At 38.1% G+C, this 25,628-nt stretch overlaps 5 protein-coding genes across 9 annotated transcripts; 1 reads left to right on the forward strand and 4 right to left on the reverse strand.

The window, feature by feature from the left end:
- Positions 1-1,505: 1,505 nt before the first annotated feature.
- On the forward strand, positions 1,506-7,202 carry LOC145238273 (uncharacterized). Its single transcript, XM_080101391.1, has 3 exons — positions 1,506-3,943; positions 5,587-5,760; positions 6,028-7,202. Exons 1-3 carry the CDS (start codon positions 2,480-2,482, stop codon positions 7,051-7,053), a joined length of 2,664 nt encoding a protein of 887 aa, XP_079957517.1. The 5' UTR covers positions 1,506-2,479; the 3' UTR covers positions 7,054-7,202.
- A 536-nt stretch (positions 7,203-7,738) lies between these two features.
- LOC145238274 (protein XRP2-like) lies at positions 7,739-10,515 on the reverse strand. 3 transcript variants are annotated; one of them, XM_080101394.1, is made up of 7 exons: positions 10,282-10,515; positions 9,941-10,128; positions 9,747-9,876; positions 9,438-9,684; positions 9,133-9,236; positions 8,905-9,043; positions 7,739-8,393 (listed from the first exon to the last, which is right to left on the reverse strand). In XM_080101394.1, exons 1-7 carry the CDS (start codon positions 10,354-10,356, stop codon positions 8,221-8,223), a joined length of 1,056 nt encoding a protein of 351 aa, XP_079957520.1. In that variant the 5' UTR covers positions 10,357-10,515; the 3' UTR covers positions 7,739-8,220. The 3 variants fall into 3 exon arrangements, with proteins under 3 accessions (XP_079957520.1, XP_079957519.1, XP_079957518.1); XM_080101393.1 differs by having other exon boundaries at positions 9,133-9,239; XM_080101392.1 differs by having other exon boundaries at positions 9,133-9,254.
- A 263-nt stretch (positions 10,516-10,778) lies between these two features.
- Positions 10,779-15,473, reverse strand: LOC145239601 (uncharacterized). Its single transcript, XM_080102963.1, has 15 exons — positions 15,225-15,473; positions 14,589-14,693; positions 14,238-14,381; positions 14,047-14,176; positions 13,713-13,845; positions 13,512-13,646; positions 13,284-13,447; positions 12,553-12,802; positions 12,304-12,483; positions 12,023-12,212; positions 11,727-11,865; positions 11,532-11,668; positions 11,269-11,434; positions 11,074-11,200; positions 10,779-11,017 (listed from the first exon to the last, which is right to left on the reverse strand). Exons 1-15 carry the CDS (start codon positions 15,380-15,382, stop codon positions 10,821-10,823), a joined length of 2,355 nt encoding a protein of 784 aa, XP_079959089.1. The 5' UTR covers positions 15,383-15,473; the 3' UTR covers positions 10,779-10,820.
- Positions 15,474-15,524: 51 nt separating this feature from the next.
- Positions 15,525-19,720, reverse strand: LOC145239605 (ADP-ribose pyrophosphatase-like). Of its 2 annotated transcripts, XM_080102970.1 has the most exons (9): positions 19,538-19,720; positions 19,073-19,160; positions 18,858-19,011; positions 18,276-18,357; positions 17,901-18,007; positions 17,698-17,809; positions 17,272-17,415; positions 16,973-17,057; positions 15,525-16,698 (listed from the first exon to the last, which is right to left on the reverse strand). In XM_080102970.1, exons 2-9 carry the CDS (start codon positions 19,137-19,139, stop codon positions 16,544-16,546), a joined length of 906 nt encoding a protein of 301 aa, XP_079959096.1. In that variant the 5' UTR covers positions 19,140-19,160; positions 19,538-19,720; the 3' UTR covers positions 15,525-16,543. The 2 variants fall into 2 exon arrangements, with proteins under 2 accessions (XP_079959096.1, XP_079959095.1); XM_080102969.1 differs by lacking the exon at positions 19,538-19,720 and having other exon boundaries at positions 19,073-19,249.
- A 2,777-nt stretch (positions 19,721-22,497) lies between these two features.
- On the reverse strand, positions 22,498-25,471 carry LOC145239603 (adhesion G-protein coupled receptor G2-like). 2 transcript variants are annotated; one of them, XM_080102964.1, is made up of 8 exons: positions 25,272-25,471; positions 24,881-24,987; positions 24,510-24,735; positions 24,278-24,411; positions 23,850-23,979; positions 23,634-23,787; positions 23,444-23,570; positions 22,498-23,127 (listed from the first exon to the last, which is right to left on the reverse strand). In XM_080102964.1, the coding sequence occupies exons 1-8, from the start codon at positions 25,425-25,427 to the stop codon at positions 23,016-23,018; spliced, it is 1,146 nt and encodes a 381-aa protein (XP_079959090.1). In that variant the 5' UTR covers positions 25,428-25,471; the 3' UTR covers positions 22,498-23,015. The 2 variants fall into 2 exon arrangements, with proteins under 2 accessions (XP_079959090.1, XP_079959091.1); XM_080102965.1 differs by lacking the exon at positions 24,881-24,987 and having other exon boundaries at positions 25,272-25,374.
- Positions 25,472-25,628: the final 157 nt, after the last annotated feature.

Consider the following 25,628-nt stretch of genomic DNA (forward strand, 5'->3'; position numbering starts at 1 on the left):
AGGCCATGTTTGGTTTAGCAGAGAAAACAGCTAGATTACTATAGTCCTTACAGCAGTGTTTCTTAACCTTTTTAGTGCTCGTACCCTTTGAGCGTTTGTAAAATTTTCTCATACCCCCCGCAGGCATGTCTACAATGGCCGACGGAAGTAAATAAATTGTAACAATAGGAATTGAAATCAGTGTATTTATAACTTACGTGTTGAATGCATGCATTAAAACAGTCTTATAAGTTCAACAATATTTACAGCACACCAACAATTAGTCAATTCAAATCAGTCCAAGACATATAACAAAGTAACTTGTTACGCACTCTTCACAAATACACCTAAATAGCGTACAATTTCACACTGCATGTCGTACCCCCTGCTTTGGTGCTTCGTACCCCCAAGGGGTACACGTACCCCAGGTTAAGAACTACTGCCTTACAGGGTCAGGAAACCAGCAGGTGTTTTTTAGTTATGGTCTACTAAAATAAACCCTGTTTTATATGATGTACCACACCTAGTCTATAAAAATAAAACGTCTAAAACAGTTGAAATATTTCTACACATTGCCATAAGTTTGTAGTATTTTATATGTTTCAATCAGCTATAAAAGAAGAATATCTTTAACAATCCTTGCGATAACTACAGTTTAATCTAATTAGCATGTAACTAAACAACTTGGTATAAAACAAAAGTTTACTATTAGCATTTAAAAGGGCCCAAAGTTTAACTCCGCTGGTGGCCACTTCGGGATGATGCAAAAGTTTGCATTCCCAACATTTTATCTGATCAAAACTCAAGTGAAAAACATACAAAAATAGACATGAGTGAGTTATTCTTGTAAGCCGGTGCCGCATTTAGACAAGAAAAATCCGAAACTGCGTCTCAAAACATGACGACAAATTTGCCTCGGGCTTGCGTTGCCAGGCAACAATGCAATATAATTGTGAGGTATACAGTTGGACATTTTCAGACATTTGTAGAGCCTGTTAGGTGGCAAACACGCAGTAAGGGTAGGTTGTCACTTCATGCAACCACAGTATGGATTTGTTTAATAACAAATTATTTAAAATCCTCTATGGATTGATTAATTGCAAATTATTTATGTGTCACGTCAATGGCCAAAAATTGCAGCGAAATCTAGAATGTGAGTAAAGCATAGAAATTTGCATTGAAATAAGAAAAAAAAACTTGTCGGAAATTTCAACTACGTCATGATGCACAGAAAATTGTGCACGAGTACTTTTTCAAGCCAGAGGCAAAAATAACCCGTAGAAAAGCGCTAAACCATAAAAGGCAATATGCATGCATTTGTCTTGCGATTTATAAATTTACACAACGATGAGTATAGGAAGATCAGGAAGACAAATGTTGTTATTAAATGTAAATAAAATTAGTGACTTAATAAAGTATTAAACACGGGAAGTAGGGCTTGCGTGCCTAAGGCCTTTAATTTTTTATTACTAAGATAGACAACCTTTAAATATAATAAGTAAATGCGTCAGTAAAATTTCTCCTAGACAATTGTCATTTCGAAAGTAAATTTCCTATGGGAGTAAATTTCGTTGTTAAGAGTGCAGAAGTGAGATGGACTCTGAAACAGCTGTTCACGGTCCAGTAGTCACAGGCAATGTTGGCGATTCGATCAATTAAGGTATAATCTCTTATGGCACTACTTAACCGTAAGTCGTTGTTATTGAAACTGGACTTGACATGCGACGGTGTAGGCTTGAGGTCACAGAGTTGCACGTGCTTGAAATGCCACTGTGTGTCGCGACCTTGCGATAATTGTCGGTTGCCAAACGGACTTGACCTACATCAATGTAACAGGACGAGTGTTTTTACATCGTCAAGACAGTAGCTGCATACGCGACAATATACCCTTGCATAATATTTAACTAAAACACCCCGCAGATTTTTAACGGCTTACGGTTCAGCCGAGTCGGTAATTAGCCTATAGCCCCACCCAAATATAATTTCCACTTTGTTTGAGGAAATTGTCCTGTGACGTGTAAGATTTGGCCGGGACGATCCGGTAAACGTTTCCCGCAGATGCGAAGCCGCGTAAGGCTATTTTTGCAGCTTTTGACATATTTTTGGAATCGCTCGCAGCATAGTGGGACTGGGAAACCATTATAAATTTGCTCGCAGCTTTTCTCGGGTCCAGCATATAAACCTAACCGGACTGGACGTGCAAGTGTTTTCTTTTACTTGTTGGTTACGCCTTACATCTGTGCAGTCTTGTTAGATTTGAATAATGCAGACTTTAAATGTTCTCATGTCCATTCTTTTAATCGAAAACAAATTGACTTTTGTAAAACGTATTTGGTAAAATGCAGTAGGTTGGCTAAGCATTTTTTTAAACTTACGGGTAAGTTGCAGCCAAGAAAAGCTTTAGGAGTTTCTTCGTAACCGATTGTGACTAACAAGGTAAATATGGTATTTTCGTTGCAGAAAAACCTAATATTCTTTGCTAGCCGGCCTAAGAGTGGAAATGTTGAAAATTGAAAGTAGGTCAAATTTTGAAAATCCTTCATCAGCCAAAGACGAATTGTTAGATATGGACGAAAGACATTCGGACAATGTATTTTTGTCACAGGCAGACCTAGACAGCTTAAGTTTGGACAGTAACAACACATCGTTTGGAAAGCACACATTTTCTGAAGATTCCGTCGAGGGCGGGGACTTTGACTTGAGTGAATTACTGGATACAGAAACCATTTCCCAAACCGACAAATGTCCAGTTAAAATTGAGGAAACGTTCCCCGCCCAACGATCAAAGTCAAGTAATAACGTGCTTAACTCGCGTCAGACAGGCGAAGTGAGCTCGGGTGAGAAGGCGCCCGCAGTAGGTACGAGTGACGTAATCGGTGCGGGGCAGTCAAGCATGGCGGACGGTCGTTCCGAGGAGGAAGAAAGGAGACTTGTACTCGCCAGCGTAAAACACGTCGATTGTCACGATTTTCCATTTGAAGAGGTTTTATCACTGGAGGAAACAGTTTTGCAGAAAGGTGCATCGTTGAATCAAGTTGCCTCTGCTTCTCAAACTTCAGTTTATTCCAAGACAGATTCAAGTACACCTGAAACAATGAAAGACCGAGGCAGTGTAACAATCATCAGTCATGCTCCATTGCCGGGATCTTTGGACTCTGCAATGCATGTTCCAAAGGAAAGGAAGAACAAACGCAGGCCACCTTTGCTGAAGTGTCAGACTTGGCCGCGTCAGGATTCGACAGAAGACGAAAGCAGCTATATTCAAACTACTGTGAATAGTTCCCATTCGTCGAAACTCGATTCTCCGTCCTTCTATTCGCAAAGCGCCATTGACTTTTCGGCGATTTCTCATCTTTCCGAGGAACATGACAAGATGATGGCACAGGAAATGTCCGAAGCGCCGCAGCCCCAACACCCATTTATATCAGCAACAACCAAGGAAAGACTATACGGCAAAGCAACCAAGTCTCGGGCTCAGTCACAACGCAGTAAAAGCTATAAGGAGAACAGCCGAGGTTCTGCAATCAAAATAAGTAGCTCGTCATCCGATTTTACTGTCACTCATACGAAGCCGAATGCATCCATTGTGAGTACACGCCGACACACTGTGGGGGATTTCCAAAGCTCCGTCAATGACAAGAATGCCGTTGGATCCAACCGCAAATCCACTAAAGCGGTTATGTCTCCACTCGAGAAGGCCTTCCGCAAACAATACACCATTGCGTCGAGATCCGGTTCTCCGGTTGTTCCTTCGATTTCTACTTTACCAACGGAAGCAACTGCAGCGGTGGACAGCGCATCAGTAGTATCTGATCGTGCTGAAGCGAAGAAACCCGGACAAATGCAGATGGAAAAGCAACCCCTCCCACCAGAAGGCTTCAAAATTACCCGGTATCCCATCAAGGCAAACGCATCTGTTATAGCACCAACTAGTCCAACCAGCAGCGCTGAAACCCCAGAAGAGGTAAATATTTTTTTCTATCAAGTGGCAATTTACTAAGCTTTTTATTGCATGCATAGGTCCTGCATGGGTGTGATTGTCTTATAAGCATAACAGCTCATAATGCATGAGTTAATTTATTAAGATTTTTAACAAAAATAAAACAATATGGCAATATACAGAAACATATCATTCATTTTTACATTGGGAGTGTGAGCAAAATATTTTTTAACATTTTGAATGTAACTTGTGGAAACCGAATTGACCGCAACGACTATACTATTATTCCTAATTATGACGCACGGGAAGGGTCAAGCCCCGAAAGTGCTCCCTGCTGCCCGCCCTGAGCCGCCATTAAGCCATGAGCGCATTTGTATTGAAATTAGCTTCCCTTTTCCACCGTGACTCAGGAGGATGCGGTCGCTGTGACGTGACTTCGGCAATTGAAATTATCGCCTGCGATAAGCATCGGCACAGGTGAAGCGTGACGAGCACGGCGTACATTTAGTCACCTGACTCTTTCAATAATCCGAAAATCGTCGACCGTCACCTTTAACCGAACCGCTGAAAGGCTAAGTTCGCGCCTTTAGCCCTAGGGGTTTTGCCCTCAAGCTTTGCATTTTTAAAATGATCGCGTGATATTTTTCGCATGCTCATAAGTGTGAATTGCCACTTACGGCGCGAAAGCAAGAGTATGATACTCCCCAAACGAGCTGCCAGTTACCAGAAATTCTCCTAACCGCAACAACAAAAATACCATTAGTGCCGTCGTGAGGTGCTGCACTATCGCCGACAATCACAGAGAATCAGCGTGACCGCGATTCGGTTTAGTCGTGACTGCGCGAGGTTAACCGCGCTTCATACCGAGGATGTTTGTTGTCAACAAACGCCAAGCACCGAACGGGGTGGCGATCTTATCACGCGAAACCGCGAGCAAGCGCCGCCTCGCAACGCACCCCGCCGACGTCGGCGCTCGCCTACGACAACTCCCCGCTGTATCTCACCGCATCTCAGAAGGCTCCGTAAGATGTTCCTCTGCATAATCCCCGGTGACGGCCTGGCACCGGTTTTGCGTGATGCTTTTTCGAACGCTCCGTGGTAATCGTCGGCGGTTTTCCGTGCCGGACAGCGCAAGGCACCATAAGTGCGATAGCGCGCTGCATGGAATCAACAGTCCGCACATGAAGCTTGGCGGGGAATGATGCCGGATGGTGCAGATAATTACGACAGCAATGTGCTATTGTCGCCATAAGCACCCCATTTTTTTGCCTGCGCCGACCAAAATAATACAAGGGTGGTGATAGAAATTCGCGACCGCAATGGAAAGCAATAACTCGCAAAAGGTTAGATGACGGTGCAGTTGAGACGAGAGTAAGTTAATGATGGGACTTAGAATTTGTCGACATGCTGGTGGAATAGACTTGGTTGCCTTTATTGCGTAAATAATGCTTTGGATCTCAACAAAATATATTATGGATGTACATCGTCATCGGGACCTTGGCTCGGAAATGTTTATTTATTTCCATATGTGTTGTACTTTTTGAAACATCGCCTGAAGTGCATGAATCATCCTTTATAGTGTAGTGCACCTTTGCCTTTACTTCCTAACTTTAACTTGTGGGATGCAAGCTTTGAAGAATCTTTTCAATTTCTTCTTTTGATTACAGGGGAGCACATCGGAAAGTGACTTGCATCAAGTTATCAAAAATCTGAAAAAACAACACAAGGAAGCTGAAGACCGAATCGCACTTGCAGAGAAGCAAGCTAAAGAATGGAAAGAGATTGCACAACAAACGTTGCGAGCAGCGCAAGTGATAAAGGCGCAAATGGAGTTTGAAAAAGTGAGAAGTTTATACTTTTCCCACCACCTTCGAAATATCTTTATCCGATCATCGACGATAAGTGCTTCCTACCCACTGCGCCGCAATAATTGTTGGTTGGCGTATTTCAGCACGCTTATCAAGTAAATGTGGGCAATTAAATCGTGTTTCAATGTATAATGAATAGAAATCCACCTGTGAACTGGCGAAACTTCCCCAATATATATATTTTTAAATTAGGAACAATTAATTGCACACAATCTTACCCCGGTCCCTCTTGATCATCAGGTTCGCGCGAACCGCGCTGAAGGACGATCATCTTCGACCGGAAATGATACCTCGAATCCCGCCCATTCGGAGAAACAAACACCTTTGGGTTTATCCCAGCAAAGTGGGGATACTCACCGTCGATGGAGCAACGAAGTTTCGAGTCGGGCTCGGGAGGGAGTCACCATCACGCGTCACAGACTTCTGTCGACAGACGCAACCGAGTTGAATGTCCCGGCCGTGAAGCGCAGTTCGTCGCGTGGACGCAAGAGAAGCGGCAACATGTACACAGTCTCACACAGGGATGCTTCGCCGAAGCGCACACGTCTTGCGGAAAACCCTTTGCCTGTAGAAAACGAACAGCAGAAGCAACAAAGCTTGTTAAACTGGCTAACCAGCACTGAGACAGAAGCAAGCGACATAAGTTACATGTCTCTTCTTGAATGTCCACCAGCAGCTTCTTCCAACGCAAAATTACCGGCGTCTTCCTCTGCAGTAACGACAAGGAAGCGAAATCCCCCACTTGCAATGACCAGCCGCTCCCTTTCACATGAAGAAGTTCGCGCTGCTCTGCGCGCAAAAGTTGAGCATTCCAGAACCAATGTGATGCAGGCGGATTTTGAATCATCGCCAGCGAACAAAACACAAAACGATGCCGAAAAACTGAATAACGATGCTGTGAGAATGGAGACAGACCAATATTTTCGCACAAGCTCCTACAGCTCGGAGATTTTTCAAAACTATTCCTCAACTTTACCCAACGACGAAGACGACGTTCTCTCAGACTTGCTGCTAAGCGACAACGACGTAGTTCCGAGCTCACCCGAATTATTACATTCCCTCTCCGACTCCGAACTACAGATGCCGGAAAAGCGAGCAACACAAGCGGTCAACACCAAGCCGACCTTGTCAAAAAAGCTCAGCAGTTCCGAGGGATTTTTAGCCAATATTCAAAACTTGCATCCGTTCCCACCTACTGTGACAAACGACACCAGTAAATACGACAGCGACTTTCTTAGTCAGCTTGATTGCTTTTTCGGGCTCTAAATATTGCTTTTTTGTTTTTATTCTTTAAACTTTATGCTTGCGGTGTAACACAGCCGATTACTGTATACTTGCGCTACACGATTTTAATGCTGTTGCTTGCCTGTCTATATGACGCTTCGTCATGAATAAAACAAAAAAGATAAATTTAAGTTGTTTGATCATTGACATGAAGGGAGAGAATTTTAATATGACTGAGAATGTTTGAATTGCGTGTGTTTGAGAGTCGACAGGACAAGAAAGAAAAAAGGCAACTCTGACGTCGGAAGTTTAATAGTTATTTTAAAGTTTTGTGAATTGCATGTTAAATATTTAGGAAATTTCGGTCATATGTTTTAATATAGTACTCATGAGCGAGTAAAAAAAAACATTATGCGGAAGTTGCATTAACGGAACAACACCATTTATTTGTTACGACTAAATAAACTTGCAGACAAACCAATAATAAACACGACTTTTTTCCCTAAGCTATGTTTGAGGTCAGAGTTCATATAATTACTTGCATTCAAACTAAATTGTTTTGAAATATTTTTGATTTAAAACTTTTTTTATCACGCAGTAATTCCTGAATCTGTCATTTCATTGCAAAACAGAAATAAACAAATAGGCTTACGATGTCTGGCGTGTACATTTAAGTCACTGACACACAAACGAGACTGAAAAACGGATTACGAGATTTTCGTCCAAATCGGCTTTGATCACTGTCTTCTTATATTTCATCATCGATCGTTTCGTTAAAACCAGTATGTTGTGAGCAATAACGGTACAATTGTATTAATATGTTTTTGTACAAAGTGCATTTTAGAGACCCACAATTGTTACACCGTAAATATGACTTCTATTAGGTTTACTGACGCAATGATACGCATCTGTACAGAACACGAACTTCTTTGTACATCAGCACCGTATGACCGACTTAAGGTACTACATGCTATAAAATAGTAAAAAAATGTACTATAAAAACTAAATTTGAGATACTTTTGCACAAAATTTTACAACCACATTTACACTAAAGTACAAAACTACATACATTAGGTTGTTTTCAGATAAAATATTTTCGAGACATTAAAATTGCAACTAAATATATGAAAAACACCCAAACGACAATAAAGCCGTGGGGCAAATCAACACAGTGAACGTAAATACTGAATTATTCAGCAGCTTAAAACATTAAACCGACATTCGCATGTCACAAAAATTGTAGAAAGAGTCGGCTTCGGTGCGGGCTGCGTCCGAGCTCGGTGAAACGTATATCGTTGGGCTTTCTTGTTCAAGTTGTTCGACAGCCTTCCGGCAAACATTCACGCAGTCCTCGCCGTTAAATTCCAGCCCAACAACAGGCCCTTAAAAAGTCAAGGAAAACGTCGTATTTTTACAGACAGCACCTGTTGTGATGTTCGAAGATAAAACACCTAACGCAAGGCAGCAATTACATTAAGAGGATCAATATTTCAAAATACTGCATCGCGTTGGGCCGGACAGCTGTCCTGGAGTGCTATTTCAATAAGCCATCTGTTTCGGCAACTAAAATTGTTTCGATTTTGTCTAGTCTTTCACTTGATGTGCTTTGCAGTGGGTTGCACCACTGAAAGTGTGTTACATGGACTTGGTTTGGGTAAAAAGTATTTGAGGTCAAATATATAACTAAGACAAAAGCCCCTAAAAGTGCAATGATTTAATTTCCAATTGGCATTGATCATCTTCATTCAAATGCCAAAACACTTAAACTTCTGTGTTATTTGCTGTATATTTTCTATGCCCTTAAATGGGTCAGGCCTAATTTGGACCTCTATGCTTAAACATAAGGTCCCCAGATTACATAATCATCTAATAGTAATTTTCACCAAAACTCACCATCTCGTATAGTCTTCCAATCTTTCATAAGGTGCTGTTCAGAAATGATTCGTTTTATTTCATCTGGTGACAAGGTGACTTCTTTGGTTTGAATTAATTGGGTTTTTGCTTTCATCGTGGCAATGAGCCTAAAAGCAGTCTAGAAATGTACAATAGAGAAGACTTTACGAAAAAGGCTTAAACAGTTTTGGGCAAGTAAAAAATATTACAATAAAAACTTGATTCTACCTGCACAGAATTGTCACTGGAAAATAAAAGCACCAAACAAGATTCTGAAAAGTTCCTTTCCCTACTGCCTCTGGTGAGTGGGATGACGCTGTCATTACAACTTACTGCTGACAGAGAAGTTTCTTCAAAAAAACATGAAAAAACTTTGACAACGCAACAATATTGTGTAATAGAATCATAACCCCATAACATTGATACTATTATACTGGCTTAAACAAGGCTCTAACAGCACAAAAACTATTGCAATTTTTACTCACACACAACTTATCCGACTACAGTAACAAAAAAATTACACACAGTCATACTTTCTATTTCATTTTCTTCATTGTCTCCATTACCAGAAGCAGCATCCTTGTCACTAATTGATTTCAAGTCAAACAAATCATGGATTAAAACGTGTTCATTAACTAACATCCAATTCTTTGATTCAGTAACTGGAGTGAAGTCATGTATGTTGTACCAAGAGTTGTTAAAAATTGACAACAATGAATCAGTAAACTGCTTCTCAAGACCATCATATGCCAACTGATAGCATCCAAACTTCATTTTACACTGTAAAAAATGTGTGAAAGGCATAAAATTACTACAAGGCAAACTTTACACAAAAAACTTACTGATGATTCGATAATTGGCTGTGTTGTACAATGAAGGAAGGTGTCAATTTTAGTACAATCTCTTGTTCTGAACTGCTGACATGCACATATTAGTTTACAATCATGGCAGTCTCTTATAAAAATTGAACCCCTGCAAATAAAAGCATAGTTTAAAAATTTGACTTTACAATTTTTAAGAATACAATTTGCATTACTTGGTAGGCCCAATTATAAATTGGCAGTTGGAACAATCATCGATAGTAATTGTTGCAATGGCATCCAGAAGAAATATTTTGGCATCTTTGCAATCTTTTATTACAAATGGTTGTCCATTTATACTTCCTTGTTTTCTAACCACTGTTTCATTAACAATTCCATCAAATGTGTAGTCATTTGGGTCTATCTGCACACAAATAAACAACATGTGCTTACTATATTTTTCATGCTAACAATCTGACATAATTCGTTACAAAAAAACTGCACAAAACAATTCAGATTTTTTGAATAAAACTGCAATGTAAAAACCCTACCATTAAGGATTAGTTTGTAGACAAACCTGCTCTCGTGTTTCCCAGCTATAGGGCTTTCTAGTTTCTTCAGGTGTTTCCTTCTTTGACCCACAGCACCCCATTGCAGAAAAAGATTCCAGGTCACAAAAGAATGCAATACTGTCTGCTTGTTTTTCAACTTGACGCAGTAATTATCAAATGCTAGCAAAATTCACTGTGTAATGTAATATGGTTTTGAAAGCTGTTCAACCAACACAAAATCTTGCGTTCTTTAACGTGAGACGTTATTTATTCCGCTTCGATAACAACCGATTATAAAATTAACGTAACCGATGTAGTTTTAAAGTGGTGTTTAAATTTCGTTTGTTTTGTAAAAAAATGTAACTATTTCACTGTCACCCCCTAAACAGTTTGGTCTATTTTCAAATTTACAAATTCGCACTTTAAACTTGGCGATTTTGTTATATTCTACTGTAGGCTAAGCCATATTTTACCAAGTTCATATTTTTTTCGATTTATTCATTTGATGAAAAGTGACCACATTTTCAATGTTTATGGTACTAAAGCTTGTTTGTGCATAATAAAACTACAATAATGCATCGTCACCGAGTCTCTGGAAACTCAAATTAATTTTTTGATTGTGTTTGATTCGGCGCACAACACATCGACTTGCCAAAACACACACAACTGCAGTAAGCACAATGGTAAGGCAAATAGCCAACGTGAGCTGGCTTGGTGTGTAATATACCGTCGACAATGTGGAATGGGACCTTTCGTTGCATTCTGCGACACAAAAATTAATTAAAATGTGACAAAAATATGTTACAACTTATAACTACCTTCACACTCTATTCCACTAGAACAAACGTAGGCAGCAAGAGTAGTCTTCTCAGAAAACAATCCGTGCATATTCGGCGGACTATTGCATTGATAACGAATTCTTACTGAAGGGAATTCTGTTTCCAGCTGATATAGATGTAATGTAATTCATATTTTTTGAGCAGCAATGTAAAAACCGTGTTTTTTATTCTTACTTGCTGGATCCACTGAAGAAACCATCGCAGCTCACAGTCGCACTTTATCGGATTGTTCCATAACTCAATTCTCAATGACGACTTTGGAATTTCTGGCATTGACCCCACTGGCAAATGAATTAACTTATTTTCGGAAAGGTCCAGATATTCCAAGTTTGTGAAGTAGCTGGGTGGAAACAAATATTACAAAAGCAGTTTGCCCCAACAGTATTCATAGGCCCGAAGTGCACAGATGCCCGACATACATTTTTTATTCTACCAACCTAAACGTTTGATTTCCAATGTCGGCAATTTGATTGGAATCCAAAGCTAAGCTTGATATCATGGTCGCGTTGATGAAATCATCGGATGAAACACTTGTAATAAAGTTTTCACCCAGATCAACAGTTTTCAAGGTGCTCTAAAGATATGGCGGTAAGTTGCAAAGGTAGGTCTGGTAGTTTATGTGGCAAAATTACCATATTTTTCAGAACATTTGGAACACGTTCAATTTTTAATCCACGCAATCCGGCGTTGATGACCGATAAACCCGTCAAACATTTTCCCGTAAAGTTCTGAACATTTCTATTTGGTCCAAGAAGCAACTTTTTTAAAGCCCTAGGAAGTAAAATTTTTAGATTAGATATTAAACGTTGTTAAAAAAAAATTCAAAAAAATCTGTCATCATAACGCTTAGAAAGTTTTTGGCTGGTGTACTCAAACAAAACAGCCAATGCAACAAACCTTATGAGTTATTACGACTAATTAAAATCACCTGTTGTTTAAAAATAGATCATTGTCATAAGCAACAAAGTTATTGTTGTACAAGCGTATTTTGCGCAGATTTGGAAAACTCATCAAGAACTCTTTTGTAATTGTTTTTAGTTTGTTCCCCTCAAGGGACAGAACTGTTAGCGATGGTACTTGCTTCGACGGAAACGGCAACAATTCCTCAATTTGATTATCTAAAAAAATTAAACAGGACACACGGTAATAAGTTTTCTTTCAGGTGTTATGAAAAAAGTGGATGTCTGCCGAAAAATATATGTAACTTACGTGGAAGACTTAGCGAAGATATAATTGGAACTTTGCTTGCAATATCCTTTATACTGAGGACTGTTAATTTGCTACGAGTCATCACAAGTGCTCTTACACCAACGTCAATGCCTATTGGCAAAACGGAAGAAGGATGTCCATCGCAAAACAGCAAAGGAAAGAATACATCATCCAGCATTACTAAAAAGACAAGCGCAACTGATTCAACCAAAATACAACTGACAAATTTTGTGCAAGCGTTAAACATACCTTTGTGAAATTTGAAATGTTGAGCAATGTACTCCGTTTTGGTTTTATACAAAGAACAGTATTTGGTGAAATTGCTGGTAGCACTTTGATAGAGATAGGTCGTGGAAGGATTCAAAGGGAATGCCTTTGTTTCTTCAGGGCATATCGATAGTAAAGACTGTTTGTCGGTGGTCATAAGTATGGAACCTTTAACATCAGATGGACTTCTACAGGCAAGTCGAACGTCCGGTACTAAATTCCCAACTTTAATCTGTGAAACATAGAGTGGTAAGCGGACCCGAAATTTGAGTCCAAACCGTGGGTATATAAGCCCTAAGCTCAGTGGAATAACCATTAGGCAAAGTAGGCACGTGCCTACAGGCCAGTCAAAAATCCAGGCCACTTTAAATGATTTGGCAACACTGATAATTCTAATATTTTAGTTGGCAACCCTGATTTTCGGGCCACTCATAAAATGTGCCTACAGGCCAGCAGACCCTTAATCCGGCACTGTCTAAGTTTGACCCGAACCCGAATCGTTTTTGTGAAGCCCGCTTGAGCCCGAAAGTTTGATTGACATGACCCATAATATGACTCACAATTTCGCTGTGAAAAGTTACAAAAGTACCACAATACATCGCAACAGTATATGGTCTGTATCTGACTATAGGTGGGCAAAAAAAAGTTTAACAGCACGTAAATATCATGATATACAGTAAAAGTGTGTTCCTGAAAGTATATTTAGTTTTTACTTGATCAATTACGCTTTTTAGCCATGGCGTATTGCAATTGCAGGAAATCGGATTTTGCCACAATTCCACAGTTAAAATGTCGGCTGACGCAAACGATAGAAAACTTGGAGGCATCGAAGTAATGTTGTTATTTGTGAGATCAATGAATTGAAGGTTGTTAGCACCTACATTGACAAGCACATTTGTTACATTTAAACAGTTAAATTTAATATCCAACTTTTAATTTACCTTTAAGTGCATTGGAGTCGATTGTTGTAATTTTGTTGTTTGATAATAATAACGTTGTTAAATTCCAGGCCTTTTTCAAGGACATTGCTGACAGATAAGTTATGTTATTTTCCGACAAATCCAGAGTCTTAATATCTGTGTGTATTGCACGTCCAAAGTTCTTTATGTATGTTTTCAACAAACGTGAAATTGCTTACTTACATCTTGCTTTTTTCACACCCATCGGAACTTTGTCGAGGCCCATATTTCGCAAAATCAAAGTGCTTAAACTGCTGGCATTTATAAGCCAGGTTAGATCTTGTTCTCTGTACGGGCCGTGAGCTAAATTCAGCACCTGCAAGATTATCAAATAATAAAGACATGAAACCAACAAAAATTTGCTTGTAAGTCATATTACAAGCATTTCCCAAATGTATGTAAGATAACGTGGCGCAATTTTTCAACGCCACCAGAACAATATTACATTTTTTAGATCGTTGCTGTTTTTTTGCCGAAAAAAGTTTTACAAGTGGATTGAGGTAATCTAATGAAAAACCTTAAGTTGCTGCAATCCGCCAAATACGCTGCCGGACAGACTTTCTATGTTGGTGTTTGTCAGTGTAAGTTTTTCCAAATTTGGAAAACTGTCGCCAAGTTCCCTTTGCACGACAAAAAACGGCGACGCACTGGAAAAACAGAAATGTGAACAAAGAAAACAATGTTCCATTGGTGATACTGTTTACATACCTTATAGTTAAACATATTATGTTGGGATACGTTTCATTCTTCCGGATGAAAGATTTCAGATTCTTGTTCCCGTGTAAATGTAGTGTTCGAAGAGCAGAAAACAAGCCAATGTCGCTAATACGAAAGTCCGATAAAGTGCTTTCCCTTAAAAAAAATTAAGGAATATATTACCAAATCATTTTCTATGGTAGGGCTATAAGTTTAATGCTACATGGATACTGCTTTCGTTTCAATTATAATTAAAAGATAGGCCATGTCTTCAAGGTTTTAGACATTCCTGGCAAATAAAAATTTAAATTTTACGTTATAAAAGACAGTGAAAACGTTACCACATTAAACAAGATTATTTACTGGATGAGCAAGCCCCGAACGTCGATTAAGCTGGCTTTTACTTTTACGATGTCGATACGATCAAAGTTCGAGCAGTTCAACAACGGGTAAGCGTTGCCATCCCGCCTGTGGGAAAAAACGTGATTATTACTTTAAAAAGCTTCGGGATATTTTTGCATTGTACATTGTTATTAAAACGCCTATGAAAAAAGTTAAGTAGTTCACCACTTACAAAAAAAATTAAACACATATAACTTTTGATACACTTGAAAAACTCTGTTGGGGGCGGTCACTGAATAGATAACATGGCGTCCGAACACGTAAAGTGGAAAGTACAAGAGAGATTGTAAGTTAGTGTGTGTGTGTAATAGGCCTAAACGAAAACCCAATATAACGCAAAACATATGGGACAAAATTAACACACGCACGACTGGAAATGCAAGTTTCCTGACTCACGTAAAAAAACTAAACTGCAATGGCTAAATTCCCAACACACAAGCCACGAACAAAAAGACACAGAAAACGCGCTACAATTAAATGACCACTATTTAATATTCAGCGTTTGGCATTGGGCAATTTTAGAAGTTTATTAGATCAAATCTAATGCTTTCGCATATCAACCACAACAACACTTTGTTATGAGAAAACAAGACATACCGAAACGCTTTCTGGTCAACAAAGTCGCTTGAAATTTGAACCTTGCGGCAACATTTGCTGATTGACGTCGACGTTACAGCTTCGTTGCTAGCATAGTTATCACTGGCAGCTGAAGCTATGACTAGCAACAAAAGTCCACTGACGATGTGAACCAGCATCCTGTACTAGATCTGTGAAACTGTCCAGCTATATTTCAGTATGCATAAGCAACGTTGATTCGCAATAGCCTTGGTTCAGTTGCGAACCTGCTACAAATGTACAACTGAATATTGCTGTTTATAGCTCAAGAAACGGCCTGCGGACATTACAGATAATTTTGTATTACAGTACCGTGGCGATACAAACCAATGATCACACCATAGTGAAATTAAAATTACAGTTGCAGCAACAACGCAGAATTCGCTAACTTTAAGCATTATTAACCACAATAAATTTGCAGAATGCGACTAACTTAATTTTGCAGACAAACGTTATAGTTTTAAAAATAAAACATTCGAAGGGAACACGACACAGAATCATGATAAATTTCAAACTGGAAACCCTGCCAACGAATTTAATTTGAAGATTGTCGGTCCAGAAATAAAATTGAAAGTTCACAATGTAACTTAACGCCAAATTGTGGCAAATGAATCATTGAACAATTGCCCAGCTGCAGGGCTTTTTCGGTCAATTCGCATTTCAAGACAAATTGTAAAACCACGGCAGTATTATACGTGTTCGTTTTAGGTAGTTTCATTCCCTGCAGTTATTTTAAAACGTTACCACATTATTGTTTTGAAGGCAAAATACACATACTAGTGCCAGACACATATGCGTCGATGGCTCAGTTGCAGACATTTAAAAGGTTTTAGGCATACATATTGGTCAATCATTCGCATTGTGGCGTACAGCTAGTTTTCTTATAATTACTAAAGCACACAGCAATTACCTTACAGCCACTAATGGCAATACTACGCAATTTAGTCTCACTTGTCATTAGTAACTACAATGCAATACACGCTACAGAAGAAACATATTTATGAAGATTGTACTGCAATTCTACAAGTAAATAGACGTTTTTGGGTTTTTGAAGAAGCCGTACATTTCGCATTTGTCACCATCGACGACTGCGCAGACAACACGTCAAAATTTACCATTTGCAGATTTTTACTGCAAAGGTAGAAACGCTTTCGAATAAGGTACAATGATTGAAGAACACAACGGTCGTGCACGATGTAAACAAAACAGTACAAAAATGTAAGTGACTTCTTGATAAATGCAGTCGCAAAAACACAACCAAACAATTTCAAAAGTAGAAAACTGCATAAAGTCACAATGGCCTAATTTGCTTTCCAATGAGCATTACGAATTTCAGCAACCTTTTCCAGGAAGACAATATGACTGGCATACAAACGGAGATCTGCATCAATGTCCATCCAACAAACATTACCTGCATCGTCTCCAGCTTGTAACGGCAATTTACCTGCGCTTTCACCTGCGATAGCATGATAAAATTGCAATGCAAATAACATTATTATTTTTACATTAGATGGTTTTCGTCAATACACTCTGTTGCATTGTATAACTAAATGCGTGCCATTAATACAAAGCGTTCGAGGTAGGCCGTTACCCAGACTTGGGCATCCTCTGTGCAAAAAGCAAGATTATATTTACCAGGTCGACAATAACAATGGACAGGCGGACTGTTATCCAGTAAACAAATAAGCGATGTTTGATTTTAGACACAAACTCGCAGCGTGAAAATATACCTGTTTCATCGTGAAAATTTACGGCAACTGTCTCCATCCATGCATTGTCCGTGTTGCGATGGTCGTCCACGTATCCTTTGTAGATCTGCGTACAAAGAAACTCATTAATATAAACCCTTGTGACATTGATGGTCACGGATGCGTTGGGCTGAATAAGCAAACAGAATTTTATTTGTACAAAATAGCACCGCAATTCTCCACATAGTTTCGCAGTTTAACGGCAAAGATATAAAGTCTTGTTAGTATTTCATTTTGAAATTTGTTTTGTCCATTCGGACAAATTGTCGTTTTGCCCGCACTTGAGTTCCTTCCTTAAAAAGCTGGTCTATTTTAGTTGCCAGCGATTTCCGTTGTTCGTCTGTAGTTTCCAAAGAATTCAACGCCTCCTCCCCGAATTCTCGTTTCAAAGTAAGAGACACATTCTCATTGTTGTCCACCATTCCCTAAATAGGTAAAAAGAGTTTTGGCCATTTACATTTAAGTGTCTAAATGCAAGCTTAAAGCAATTGCTATTGGAGGAAAGGGTACGTTTCTGGCTGACAAAGCAACATTTTGCATAGCAATGCCTAAAATGGTAAAACGTTTGGCTACTAAACTTAAAATCCGAGTTTTTCTTGATGCAAAAAAATCTATTATTGGAATATGAATAAATTATTTCAAACATTACCACTGATGATTTGGACATGATTGTAACCTTTGAATTAAAACTAGTTTTCTGAGCTTACCCCTGGTATGGCCCATTCTTTTGTGTCTCTACGCTGGATAGCCACGAACTGCAGGATGGGCTTTTTGCTGAGTTGGTGAATAACCTTGTTTCCACTGGTGTCATGCTTCCATCTAAAGTCATTGTCGTTGCACATTATCCAAAATAAAAAAACTAGTACTAGGTAGTTAATGGCGATAAACATTCCTAACAAACATGAAATACCTGGTGACTATAGGATCAGCAGCATGGTTTGGTCCCCACTTTCCCAAAAGTCCCCTGCCTTTCATGCCAGTTCTTCCAATAGGGTTAAGAGGAAGACGCTCTTGTATCTTTATAATTTCAAGAATACAAGAAAATATAAAATTAACTTTCCCACAATGCCAATTGAAATAGAAGCCTATTTAATAATTTACAACACAACATTACTAAGGGTATATTTGTTCCCAAAATTTGTCTGGGACTCTTCTTAAATCCTACTGGAAACTCAGTACAGACCAGGTGTGTTATATAACCACCATACATGAATTTATCAAACACATTGAGTTTAGTGACATTTAGTGTCATGTAGTGTCATGTGCAGCACAACTGTATCCAAACCTTGTAGATTCCTTCAAAACTTTGTCGGTTTACCAAACCATCCACTTTGTTAAAAGAAATTGAACGAAATGAAGCTGAATTCCTAAAAATTTCAAATATTTAGGATTTAACAAAAAAAGGTCTTTGCACCTGTCAATTGTTTGATGTGACTCAAGTGTTTATAAACATGTAGGACTGCTGTAGGCTCGTATCACTTTGATGATGGCATGAGCATTTGCTAAAATGTATGAACAATGAAGCTGGTATTTAGTTAGCAATGTGTTTATGCCCAATTTACAGATTTTAAACTAAGTTTAAAGATTTCCCTTGTTCAAATAGTTAGGATTAGCTACTAGTTATAGGCAGGTGTGGTTCGAGCTGATCCTTTTTTGTTTGTTTTTTTCCTGAAAATTATCTTGTTTATTTCTAGGCGCTATAAACAAAATAAATAAACAATGATCGATTATGAAACATAAACAAAATGGGCAAGATGAAGTAGGAAAATAAGTAATAAACATTTAATAAAAATTGCAACAAAACAAAATAAAAAGGAAATATATATGCAATATCAACAACATAAGGGCCAATTTTTTGTTACTATACCCAATGTCTGCATCTGCCCAAACTGGTTGTTTCTTCACAACAGGGGCAGTATATTCAACTGGATTGTACTCGGGAAAATTAGAACTCCACGGAACTTGTTCATCATTAACAAATGTCCTTTTTGTATCTGATCCTGGATATGAAGTAGACCTGGCTGTAATAAAACATCATAATTCAGTAAAAGAAAGTAAAACTACATGAAATAGATTAAATACCTTTTTGATGTATTGTACGACTCAAGGTTGCTGCAGAAATAGCCTCAGAATGGGAACTACTGCTCATTTTGCCAACTTTAGATAAGACCTTGTGTAACATAAACGAGAGGGTCAACATTTTATTTCATCATTGCTTTTCACCTTTTGTAAAACTGTGAATAATTACAGCAAAGAGAAAAGGTAAAATGTGTGAAAAGCAAGTTTAAATTTTAACTTGCATCACAAGTGCTTGTCAATGTTTGCATGTGGTTAACAGTTATAGTATGTCAATAGCAGCACAAGATACAACAGCTACTTCAGTATATAAAACTACAAGAAAACAAAACAAAGTCGAATAGAACAACTAGTTGAATTCAAACATTATACAATGATGTTTATTACCACAATATTTATAGAAACCAGTGCACTGTAATATATTGTATGTATTATTATCAAAAACCAAATGATTGAAAAAGGGGAATTTACCGTTTTTGATACTGCTACCAGGCAACCAAATAGTATTCACAAAAGTGAAAAAAAAACTTCAAACCAGACTTAATTCTAGTAGTCTAATTCGGCAAATTACAGAATAATGGTGGTAATGAATAATGGTGGTAAAATGGAGTATTTTAATTCTAATTCCAAATCTAATTTTTCCCAAAAAACGCAAGTTTGCAAAAATTCCTTGTCTAACTGGGAAGCTCATTTATCATACATGCATCATGCACCCTAAAAAAAACAAATACTAAAGGGATATGAAAACTGCTGATGTGATGTGGTTGCAAAAATCGAGCCCCAGCCCTCAAGAAAACCTCAGGTTTCAACAACCACCAACTTTTGAAATAATGCTGTTTACGAACGACTTGTTTTAATTTTTATTCTAATGTAATTTGAAATTTTAATCAAATTTACATTTTTAATTTTTAGTTTTAATTTAAATTCTAATTTAATTTGAACAACCGAAAAAAATCCAAGTCTGCCTGAAGCTGCAAGCAATTTATATTAGTTAAAGCACATGGTTAAAATCAATGTCTCCAGAGTCTGGATTTAATCAACGTACGATGATTAATTTATTCATTGTGTTTTTATCCGCAGCATCACTATGTCACCTATTTTAGCGGTAGAGCTACTAACACTGAGCATAGGCTTTGGGCCGGTCTGAGAACTACTGTTAGGTGGCGCAACGGAGCATAGGCGTTTATGGTGCTGTTACAGCAATTTGGCTTTATGGCAAGAATAACTGCTGAGTCAGCACCATAAACGCCTATGCTCTGTTGCGTCACCTACCAGAGGTTCTGAGACCGGCCCAAAGCCTATGCTCAGTGTTAGTAGCTCTACCATTTTTAGCAAACAAGCGTACGTTCAAAAAATAAAGGGAATTGTATGTAATTGTAACCTATAGGTGCAGGTTCTCAAACTTTTTCATATTTTTTTCAAAACGGTCCCTTTGCCATTATTTCGAGGGCTCGCGGTCCATAAGTCTGAATGTGTATTTCAGAAAAACGAAACTTGATTGCAGGATTTTAGCTAGTTATGCAAAATTGCGTGTAACAACGGTCCAAAGACAACTTATGACATCACAGACAAGAGAAAAAACATTACGATTGTGCGCGAACAATTGTATTTTTGTAAGTTGTTATGTAATAAAGGCAATTGTTTAACAATGGAGACAGTCGATTCTGAATTTTACTTTGATTTAAACTGATTCAGTGGCACAAACTGACCAGTGTTGCCAGGTTGCGCTTTTGTCGCCGAATTGGGCTACTTTGGACGTCGAGTTGCGGGCTTTTTTCATGAGTTGCGGGTTGCGCTTTTTTGGGCGGGTTTGTGAATGGCATTTTCTGCCGTATGACGGGTAATGATTGCATTATTATTGTGACGTCAAAAACCGTGTAAGTTCAATTTTGACAAAAGAACTAATGAAACTGCCCAGAGCGTCGGAGATTTAACATCCAGCTGAGCAAAATAATGCTTTCAGCCTACGCAATGCAACGTTCACTTTTTAAACAAAGAAATTCAATAAACGCCTCCATTGTTACCACATAATAAAAAGTGTCTCTTGGCAAAAATTATTCTTTTTTTTGTTTTAAAGGTCATGTTACTTTGTTAATAATGCGAAACATATGTTTGCTTTAAAGTGGAGATTAAAAAATTAAAAAGAACAGCATGAAAAGTGGGCAAATGGGGTGTGTTACTGGAAACAGTTCAAATTCAATTTTAAAATGAACAAAAATTAAATCTGAAAAGGAGAAACCTGAATAATTATCACACAAATAGGTGAAAGTAGTGAAAATCAATTGCATTTCAGGTATTTGTAAAATTGGGCTCCTTTTGGGCTACTTTTGACTGGTAAAGTTGCGCTTTTCCGCAATTTGACCTGGCAACACTGAAACTGACGCCAAATAAGATTATAGAAGTACTTCAAGCTTTTGGCGGTCCCCCAAATTTGCCTCCCTCACGGACCCCTAAACGACAGCGGACCCCAGTTTGAGAACCGCTGTTATATAGGCCTACCCCATACACCAAAAGTTATTTTAATTAACTTACATCTTCTGCAATTTTGGCAGAAAAATGAAGTTTCAAGTCAAGTTGAATTTAAATAAGAAAGAGACATATTAATTTACGTCGGATGAAAGATTGGGTCCACCAGGGTTTTTTTAAGGTTTGGTTTGGGTGAACGCTAAGTAGTTTTAAGAGACCGCAAGTGTTTCATTTAAATACCAAAAACTGTAGTTGTAGTTGCAAGTCCAAATTTTGGGAAACCGCTGGAGAAATTTTCAAAACACCTTAAAAAAACACTGGGGTCCACACCTCACATTTCGCCTATCCTTGTTTTACATTGCATCAAAATTGTATCCTCTATCCACGTTTTTTCAGCATTTGAGTGACGGTATAGTCTTTATAGCCAGAGGCAATATATGCAGCATATCAATATACAGTGTGTATATTATACACCTTATAGGCCCCAACATCGTGTGCACATACGCAGAAAGAAAGAGGGAAGTATTTAGGCTGCATTTATCTAAAATATATTCCAAAACCTAAAAAAACGATTTTCTTGTTTAGTGAAATTAGAATGTAGGCTATATATTTCAAAATCATTTAAATCAGGGATCGGCAACCTTTTTTGCACTGCGGACCGGTTTTGAAACTAAAATTTTATCGCGGACCGGTCTTCAAAAAACTACATATATATAGCTATAAAAACGCTTAAATTAGTTTATCATGCCCGGGATACATGGGCAAAATGTTTTAAAGCATTTAACCTGAAAAATTATACGGCCCGGTAACGAACGCCTCATGGACCGGTACCGGTCCACGAAACGGCGGTTAATTGCCGACCACTGATTTAAATCATACATCAGATGCATGCTGGCCCTTTCCAAGTTGCCTTATCACAACCGTTTGTTTAACTGGCATTATATTTCGGACCAGTCCTCGTTAAAATATACATGTTCAGACTCGACAGAGTTTGTAAAATCGATGTAAGGTTATTTTTTCTGTAAAAGCCGGACATCAACTTAATAGACATCAAAAAGCAATATTACTGCAAAGTATCTTACAACTATGAGTTTAGTTGTATAAAAAATTGGTCACGCTGTGTAATTGTTATGTGCGAAATAAAAATTAAACAACTTGGTTGCATGCAAAAAATAATTGACATAAAAAGGTATCGCAAAAAACGTGCGCAAATCTGTTAATATGCGGTAATTAAGCATAACGCAAAAATAAAGATGATAGACAATGCACAAAATGTGTCCTAGTAAACAACGTTTGAAATAGAAATGCTTTCACTACGACTTTTAATAAATTTGTCAAATCTGTATGTTAAAATCTACCCCCAAATTGGAAGAACCAAGATAAAACAACATTGTGGCCAATATTTCTGTTCTAATGTATTCTAAATTGTATAAAGAAAAATTAATTAAGCATTACACGGGAGAAGGAGACCTTTTAAGATTAGTCAGTTTTTTATAGCGTCCAAACTTCCAATAGTTCGAGATGTATTTTTGTTTTCAAACGTGTTGCTGATTTTGTTCGGGATATTCATGGAAGCAGCCTCGACGTAACGTTTTCTGTAAAGAGTCAGGGGTACAAGAAACACTTTGAAATAAAATAGTTTTATAGATAAAACATTTAATACAAAAGAGAATAGAATCAGGCAGCAAACCTGAGTTAAGTTTTGCGGATTGAAACTGACGATTTGTTTTGATAATATTTATGCCAGTAACCACAAACTTCGCCTGTTGACAATTAGGCCTTTTACGTGGATGACAATGCGTTTATAAAATAGTAACCAGTTGTTTGTCCGAGTAAGGGACTTAGGGCACCATAAAACCATTTTTGTCAGTGTAACATTTGTCCCACAAATCCAAACGATTGTGTCTTTACCTGTATCTGGCTTGTTGCTGAGGCTGGGAGCCAACTAAAGTTGCTGACGAAATCTGAGTTAGTTCTCTGACCAAACTTTTTCGAACGGCCTCGTTTCGAACAATGAAAAGCAAGAAAACGAACAAACCTAAAAAGATGACCCTGAATAAGCAAGGCGTTTTTTGTTTATTCCGGGACAAATATTTTTTACCTTGAAGTGAGTTAAGAACTGTAAAAATGTACGCAAAAACGATGTTTACTTTATGAGTTCCAAAAGTTAGAAAACCAAAAAGCCAAGTGAGACCAAAACTTGAAAACAAACACACAGAGATAACGAAGTTTTTCTTTCTGTTGCTTGCTAAGCTCTGTAACAAGAAAATCGTATATTTGCAAAGACGGACAGTTAAATCACATCAAAAAAACTTACTGCACGAGCTGCATTTTTCTTGAAAATGACAGTCACTAGCACGGATATATACGACAGTAGATTGAAAGATAGTATGGCTGCGACAGGAACGACGGCTAAATACATCACGTATTCGGGGTCGATCCAACACCTGAAAACATAACATAGTAATACTTTATTTATTTCTTACAATATCATATATGGCACTGGGGACCAAATAATACTTAGGAGAGATTCAAAACACATGTTTAATGCTTTTAACAATATTCTAAAAAACTGTCACACCTTATAGCATTAGGTAATTTCCAGCTACTTTATATGTTTTTGGTCTGCAAAGTAAATGAGTTACAAAAATATAGTTTGCTATTGGTGTTTCGCAAGTTCAAAAAGTTTGAGAACCACAAGTTGAATAAACACCGTTGGTTATAGATCATTTACCAGCAACTTACGTCTTGTCATTTTTGTAGACATCTTGTTTAGTGATAACCGTCACAGCCACAAACAGTGCTGGTGCTCCCCAACCCCACAACGCCGAGAGGATGTATACTCTTCTACTTGATAAACTTAGTTTGAAGTAAATCGGCTAAAGGTAATTTTTGGGGTTTAAGATCATGCACTCATGCTACAAAAAACTAATTTCATTTTGCAAGTGAATTTGGTCAATAAAATGTTGCAACGTACCTTGGTAACGGCGATGTTCAAATAAAGAGCCTCCACCATCATCCAACACAAAGAACTGAGCAAAGAAAAGTGAATAAGAATGGCTGTAGCTTGACATGCACCAGGAGACGATTGGACATCTTCAAATTGGCTGACGAGTAGGAATACATTGAGGAGGAGAAGCGCAAGAGAAAGAGATGCCAATAAAATAAAAGTTCGCACTTGAGAAGGAAGCTTGCGCCTGTGCCTAAAACAACGAATCGCGATCGTAAAGTGATGGCAGTAAAGTTCACTCTAGTACTTTAGGCAAGTATCAAGTTGTCTAACAGTCTAAAATATTGCTGAGAATAATATGAACAATACTAAACGTAGGGGTAATAAAACGTGATTACCAAAGAAAAAGAATGCACACGATGGTGAGAAGACACGCAATCGCAGATATAGAACTTCCAACGATTGTGATTATGTCCAGAATGTCATCAGGTAGTTCTTTTATTGCCTATATTAACAATGTTGTTTAAACTTTAAAGGAAGATAAGAGTTGGATTACTTTTAGAGAAATATATAGGCGGGAGAGATCATCAGAAAATCAAAGCAATATATCCATACATTATTTTCCTTAATACACTTCGCCCGAAACCGATTTCAGTTTCGGGCAGTTCTTGTATGTGTTGTTGATTTTACAACGATAAAAGAACCAACCGGGTTTGCGGGCTTTGTCGGCTGTCATAAATTTCCCAACCACTTTGTGCGGAACAGCTTTTATCACAAAGGAAAACTTACAAACAATGTGGCAAAGTTGGTGAGGTGGTCGCACTGGCATATTGCCGACATGTTGTTTGCTTCCACAGTGTCGCAACCTTTTGTTGACCAAAAATTCCCATTCTCGTCCCAAAATGCACAGAACGTGTTGTTTTCATCGATGGTTTGATTCACCATCAGATTCTATACAAGCCAAACGTAACTTATTTTGCTTTTATATATACGCACTTTGGTGTTAACACCAGTACTGGCTGCGACATAAAGACGTTAAAAATACAAGTAGCTTGTTGTCTTGCTGATTTTCATCGTTTCAAATAATTACACGTTATATTTGTTCGGAAGAAATACAAAGCACATGAGTAAACAAATCTCGTACAA

Source organism: Phallusia mammillata, chromosome 7 (genome assembly GCF_965637545.1).
Source record: "Phallusia mammillata chromosome 7, kaPhaMamm4.hap1.1, whole genome shotgun sequence".
Classification (NCBI taxonomy): Eukaryota; Metazoa; Chordata; class Ascidiacea; order Phlebobranchia; family Ascidiidae; genus Phallusia; species Phallusia mammillata.